Genomic DNA, 7,132 nt, shown 5'->3' on the forward strand with positions numbered 1-7,132 from the left:
CAGCTGATGATGTTCTAGTCTGTAGGTGTGGTCTGTCACTCACACTGGTGCACACACTCGTGTCCAGTTGGCAGGCAGCATCGGACAACTCTTGTGACCACAAAACCATGATCCGTTCTGAACAGGCACGTGCACTCATAGGATGCAGGTGAGGCAGTGCTTCTGAACTTCTGGATGAAGTAGGTCCCGTCCGATGGTGCAGCCATGTTGGTAGTAGAGCCCTTACACCTTGAAAACGGCTCTCTCATCCTGGCACACAGCGGCGATGTCCAAAGCTCCCATCCAGTTTCCGCCGTCTGCAGGTCCAGAGCGGGATGGGTCGGGAACACTGATTGTGACAGCTCGGTGTTGATATCCAACTCCTGGATGCCGTGTCCCTGTAAAACAATGCTCTAGACTTTCTTGCTACGTTTCACGCAATAATAATGATGAGTAAATCATCAGATACCTCTCGTGCATACACTCCAACAAACGTTAAGTAAATGTGAGATAACTTGCATGAAGTCTACTTAAACAAACATTGAGTAAATATGGGATAATTTAAAAACTGTCCCGGTCAACAACAATTCATAAATAGAAACTACAAGGTATAATAGAGAAACAACTTCTCTTTAGCTAGACAAAGAACAAAGGTGTTCTGTTCATAACTAGTGAGGGCCTCTCACAGATAAGACAAGGAAGGGAGTATAAGAACTCCCTAAAGCCTGGCAGATATGTTGGCCTTGAGCGAAGGTATGAGACCTCTGGTTCAGTCCAGCCAGCGCTTCTACAAAACTAATTATCCTGACAGTCTGCCTTTGTTCTCTTGCAAGAGCATATTTATTGAGAACAAGTAGGGTGGGGGTGACATTAGACATGTTTGATGGTCACCTCAGCAACTGGTTAATCAGTGCGGAGGGTCCCAGCTCATTGTTTTACAAGGTCGTGGAAACAGAAACTAGTGGAGCATTTTAGATGACTAACTAAGCAAGAATGTTTCCACACCATTTGGAAAGTTTCAACAACTGAATGGTTAAACTTTTCAGAGTCAAGGAAAGGTAAAAGGTTTAAACAAAGTTAATAATTCTAGTCTACAGTCCAACATAATCATACGATCAAGATAATCTGTAAACCCTAACAACAGCCACTAATAAAAACTAAGCAACTTGCCCTGAATATGAACACACAACTAAAAACAAAATAAAGTATAATGAAAAATACAAAACTATTATCATGTCGAGGCCAGTTAACTTTATTTTCAAATTCATTGGTAAAACTAAAATGAAATGAACTTCTCACAGCAGTAAAGGGAAGGAGTTCAGCATCTCAATCAAAATGTGCATACCAGAATAGAATTATCATAAAGTCTGCTCAAATAGAAGGTGAGAACTTCATGGATCATTGCTCATCTACGCAAGACACTCCGAATTGTCAAAAGAGACTCTTTGGCAACTGACTGAGCAGGCAACAGGGTTAGGTGTGGGCTTCTGTGTGCCTGATTAAGCTTACCCTTTGAGAGAATTTTTGGCCACAAACTGAGCATGAATAAGGTTTCTCGCCAGTGTGGATTCTTGTGTGCCTTTTTAAATGTCCACTCTGAGAGAATTCTTGGCCACAAACTGAGCATGAAAAAGGTTTCTCGCCAGTGTGGATTCTTGTGTGCGTTGTAAAAGCTGGTCTGCGAGAGAATTGTTGGCCACAAACTGAGCATGAAAAAGGTTTCTCGCCAGTGTGGATTCTTGTATGAGATGTTAAGCTTACCCTTTCAGAGATTTTTTGGCCACACACGGAGCATGAAAAAGGTTTCTCGCCAGTGTGGATTCTTGTGTGATTTTTAAAAGTTGTCCTCTGAGAGAATTGTTGGCCACAAACTGAGCATGAAAAAGGTTTCTCGCCAGTGTGGATTCTTGTGTGCCTTTTAAAACTTGGCTTGTCAGAGAATTGTTGGCCACAAACTGAGCATGAAAAAGGTTTCTCACCAGTGTGGGTTCTTGTATGAGATTTTAAGCTTTCCCTCCGAGAGTATTTTTGGCCACAAACTGAGCATGAAAAAGGTTTCTCGCCAGTGTGGATTCTTGTGTGCATTTTTAAATGTCCATTGTGAGAGAACTTTTGGCCACAAACTGAGCATGAAAAAGGTTTCTCGCCAGTGTGGATTTTCGTGTGCTGAGTTAAATGTCCACTCTGAGAGAATTTTTGGCCACAAACTGAGCATGAAAAAGGTTTCTCGCCAGTGTGGATTTTTGTGTGATTTTTTAAAACTGCCTTACGAGAGAATGTTTGGCCACAAACAGAGCATGAAAAAGGTTTCTCGCCAGTGTGGATTCTTGTGTGCCTTTTTAAATGTCCATTGTGAGAGAATTTTTGGCCACAAACTGAGCATGAAAAAGGTTTCTCGCCAGTGTGGATTATTGTGTGCTGAGTCAAATTTCCACTCTGAGAGAATTTTTGGCCACAAACTGAGCATGAAAAAGGTTTCTCGCCAGTGTGGATTCGTGTGTGTATTTTAAAACTTGCCCTATGAGAGAACTGTTGGCCACAAACTGAGCATGAAAAAGGTTTCTCGCCAGTGTGGATTCTTGTGTGCACTGTTAAATGTTCCCTCCGAGAGAATTTTTGGCCACAATCTGAGCAGAAAAAAAATGTCTTTCTTGTGTGCATTCTCATGTGTTGTTTCAAGCTACTGCTATGAGCAAAAAAAATTCCACAGTGAGAACATTGCCTGTGTTTGTTTTGAGACTCATCATCATCAGCAGCAGCAGCAGCAGCAGGAACATGTGACAACACCTCATCACTATCTGACGGTAGAGCTGCTTGTGATCCTCCACAGTGGTCTCCATTACTTACTCTGGTCATTTGTTGACTTGAGCTGCAGCTTGGAGGCTCCGCCCCTGTGCTCACCTTATGTTGACCCTCATCTAAACACTTCACAGGAACACCAGTCAATGGCATCTTGCAGGTATCTTCCTCCTCCTTTCTAATGTCGCAGGATTCCTCTCCCTCCTCTTCATTACAAGGCCGCTCCGGCTCTTCCTCTTTTATAGTGCATAGAAACTTCTGCTCCATTTGTTCATTGAAGTGGTGGACCTCTTTGCCCACATCTTCCTCTTTAATGCGAGTGCGGTCTGGCTCCTCCTGCTTAAGATGAATAGCTTCACTGATGTCTGCAAAACAAGACAAACACATATTAACTGTTAGAGATTCGCTCACTCCAACTTATTTTGCAAGAACCACACGGGACACAAGTAAGTCCTTTTAGACACCTGCAGGTGGAGAGTCCATTCGTCGCTGTGCGTGCAGCGATGTTCGAATGGAGGTCTAAACTCTCCCAACTGCAAGGACACATTTATTAAGAGAGAAACAGAGTGGGGGGAAGAGTAGGCTGAATAGGAAGCCCTTGTGCTCTAGTCAAAACATATCAGGGGGTGTTTTACGACCTTGTGTAGGATGGGACAGCTATCTTATTTATTACCGGTTGCATTCCAACATAATCATACGATATGGATAAGCTGAAAAACCCTAACATTAACAATGAAAGTTACAGTTGAAGAGAAACTGGCAAAACCTATACAAGGACTTTTTCAATCAGCATATCACACATGATTTCAATAGAATTCTACTAAAAATAAACACTGAAAGAGGATTCATAATAGAAGCTAGACGTGTTGGATTCTGTCCACAATTTAGGGAGCGCGTTATCTGCGCCTCACGGCAAAAGCCTTTGCCAATCACCTGTTATTCAATTTACTCACTGCGTGCTCGTTTGATTTCTTCAGATTTAGGAAAATGCAAAGACACTGAAGCAGAAATTAGACTTAGACAGCTTGGTTGAGTTCAATCACAATTCTTGTTCAAAAAGCTCTGTTTTCAGGAAAGTGCAATACAGCGCTGGGCCCTTCAAGAGCGGAAAGTCTCCATTCAGAAAAGGCAAAGTCCAAGGTTGTTAGATCAGTTTTATATTCAGTAGCACATTGTGGGCTGGGATTGATGGGCGATGAGTCTTCGGGGTGGGGCAAGTTCGAAGGAGAGTCTGCTTCCATGGGAGTGGTGCTGGTTATGGGCGATTCGGTGTGTTGGTGGGGGGCTGTTGGTGTGTGTGTGTGGAGGGGGCTGTTGTCTTCCATCCCGTCTCTCGGCCTTGGCGATCATCTTTGGCCGAGTTCTCGGGTGGCTCCTTCTGGCACCCACTGGTTTTATCTCCACGTGACCTTCCTGTGAACATTCTTCTCCAATCTTGGACATACACTGTCGTACCGCATTCAACCGTATCTTTTCTTTGTTAGGCAAACTATTTCCCTCTGTGCAGAGCGTTCAGTAGTAATCAAAAACTGGCGTCTCGCATTAGTCAAAACATAAGATACAATCAAGTACTGAACGGTCAAGACGACTCTGGCCGTGTCCATGATTCACAGAAAAAACATCAGGCATGCATTCCACAGTTCCTTAAGGGTCATTGAGCTATTTAGGCAATATATCAAAAGTCATTTGTTATTTCAAAGTCCTCAGAAATATATATATCAGATCATAAAGTTATAAAAACCTTTCTCATCACCACTTATCAAAAATGTCTAGTTATGTCTTCTTTATTGATTTGGTGTGTAGGTATAATTATATGCTTCAAATGTTTCTTTTATTTATTTAATATGTGAATATACTTGTCTGCTTATGTACTTTATTCAATGAGGTTTGAGCATATCTGTTTTTGTAGCGAGGCAGGACTTTTTGTATTTCGACCTCATTCCTTCAGTGTACTAACCTGCTCTGCGCGACACAACATAAGGCTGCAGCCAAAGATGTTCCAGTTGTCAACGACTGCGGTCCTTTTCCTTCACGTACTCTGCTGTGGTCCCAGACATTTTCACACTGCAATCACAACACTTGTTCAATGATGTTTGGCTAACAAAAGTGGCTTTTGGACAGCGGCGAGCGAGCTCTTTGTTGAAATAATGGAATATAGGCGATCCCGTATGTTAGAGTTGCGCTCACTCCAACTTATTTTGCAAGAACCACACGGGAGACAAACAAGTCCTTTTAGGCACCTGCAGGTGGAGAGTTCACCCGTTGAAGGAATGAAGTCTGCCTCTCCCTCCAGCAAGGGCATATTTATTAAGAAAAACAGAGTGGGGGTAAGAGTGGACTGGATAGAGAAAGCCCTTGTCCTCTAGTCAAAACATACCAGGGGGTGTTTTACGACCTTGTGTAGGATGGGACAAGGTATGTTATTTATTACCGGTTACATTCCACTATAAGCATAAAACTAATCTAACCAGGTTATTTATTACAGGTTGCATTCCAACATAATCATACGATAAGGATAATCTGGAAAACCTTGACACCGTATTTACACAATAGTATTTTGTGCTGTGCTAGATAGTTTGGCAAGAAAATACACTCAGCAAAAGACAGTCTAGCCCCTCGCATTGTTCCACAACGCCTATGTACCTAGGAATTCCTAACAAAACAAAAATACGTGTTGGAATAATTAGATCAACTCTTTAGCTTTTATCTATGGACTGTTGTTGATCGAGGCCATTCGTCTCATTTTATATAAACATGACTGCTCAATCAGAGCACGTATACAGCACACAGAGCTGTGTAACCTTCCAACACAAATAGGCACAGACCACTGACAACACACACACACACACACACACACACACACACACACACACACACACACACACACACACACACACACACACACACACACACACACACACACACACACACACACACACACACACACACACACACACAAGTCAGGCAACAGCAGAGCAGAGATTTACCTTATAACAGTGGTGTCAAGTAAGGGTTGTTGGAATTGGGGGGTTAGATCGCCAAATGATTCCCGAGCCCGGCACCGCTGCTGCTCACTGCTCCCCTCTCCCCCAGGGGATGGGTTAAATGCAGAGGACAAATTTCACCACACCCAGATGTGTGTGTGACGATCATTGGGACACTAACTTTAACTAAATTTAACTTAAGATCTTGCCAATAAAGAACCAACTATAACTCCACAGCTTTGGTTTTCTTTCTCAACGACAGACATCTCAAACAACACGCAATAGGTGTCCACTTGTTTTGTTTACAACGTTAACTTAAAGCGACCCAATACACAAAACAAAATTTCATGTAGATCGGACCCGTTTTAGCAAACGTGGTTACGCGTTATCATTCGGTCGAGTGCATGAAGGCATTGAGATTTAAAATTCAGAGCATCCTTGCCTGCGACTATCACTGCTAATCCTCGACTTTGAGTATTTCCACAGTATTGCTCTTGGTACAGGCAAGAACCAGCATGTGATGATGGCTCATTTGAGATCCAACATTCGTCGAGGATAATCAAGCTAAATATCATAAAATTAGCACTGTGGTAGTTACCATGCTAATGAAAGCATCCTGCACTTCTGTACTGCAACCAAGCAGTACTACAAATAACCTTGCTAACGTGCTGCTAACATGATAATTTAGGTCCATCGTAGTGTTGGCTGTTGAGTGAACGATCCGTTCAAAATGAATAAATCTCTTCAGTGAACGAGAGTGAACGAATCACTTCCTAAAGTGATTCGTTCCTTTTTCCTTTCATATATAACTTCAACCAGAAGATGTCAGTAATGCCCATTGAAGCTGGTGCTACCTCGCCGTAAAACAAAACGAAGAAGAAAATCAGCCAATCAGCTGCGCCAGCGAGCGTTAGATGGAGGAGGAACTTTACATTTTAACGTTATTAGCAAGGCAAAGTAACAAAAAACTGTTGACGAAAAATGGGGGATATCCAACACTATTTTATTTTTCATTTTATTGATCCACATGAACATGAAAAGCAGAACAATACAAAATCCTAAACAGCTGTTAGAGTGGTACTCTAACCAGGGCTGTGGACTCGGTCGGATTTTTGCACCGAGTCCGGCCTCTTTACCACCGAGTCCGGCTGTCCATTTTTTCTGTTAATTCATGTGACTGCTTAGTCTTTATTCAAGGCTAACACAAGACTCTCTCTGGATGCCATGATTATCCGAGGGACAAAATAGCTAATTATATATGCAGAACGAACGCAACTGCTTTCACACTGGCTGGTTCAGCTTATATAGGATCCCTTGCTGAGAGCGCGGACGTAAAAGTGAGGCGACGTTCCAATCGGACATCGGATCGA

At 42.6% G+C, this 7,132-nt stretch overlaps 1 protein-coding gene across 6 annotated transcripts; it reads right to left on the reverse strand.

Annotated features, from left to right (window-relative positions):
* Nucleotides 1-1,215: 1,215 nt before the first annotated feature.
* On the reverse strand, nt 1,216-6,509 carry LOC148385592 (uncharacterized). 6 transcript variants are annotated; one of them, XM_088356539.1, is made up of 4 exons: nt 6,361-6,477; nt 5,766-5,862; nt 3,243-4,842; nt 1,216-3,143 (listed from the first exon to the last, which is right to left on the reverse strand). In XM_088356539.1, exons 3-4 carry the CDS (start codon nt 3,259-3,261, stop codon nt 1,453-1,455), a joined length of 1,710 nt encoding a protein of 569 aa, XP_088212665.1. In that variant the 5' UTR covers nt 3,262-4,842; nt 5,766-5,862; nt 6,361-6,477; the 3' UTR covers nt 1,216-1,452. The 6 variants fall into 6 exon arrangements, with proteins under 6 accessions (XP_088212665.1, XP_088212670.1, XP_088212667.1 ...); XM_088356544.1 differs by lacking the exon at nt 5,766-5,862 and having other exon boundaries at nt 4,736-4,842; nt 6,361-6,509; XM_088356541.1 differs by lacking the exon at nt 5,766-5,862 and having other exon boundaries at nt 6,361-6,508.
* Nucleotides 6,510-7,132: the final 623 nt, after the last annotated feature.

Source organism: Syngnathus floridae, chromosome 16, assembly GCF_059516105.1.
Source record: "Syngnathus floridae isolate MCC-2025c chromosome 16, RoL_Sflo_1.0, whole genome shotgun sequence".
Lineage (NCBI taxonomy): Eukaryota > Metazoa > Chordata > Actinopteri > Syngnathiformes > Syngnathidae > Syngnathus > Syngnathus floridae.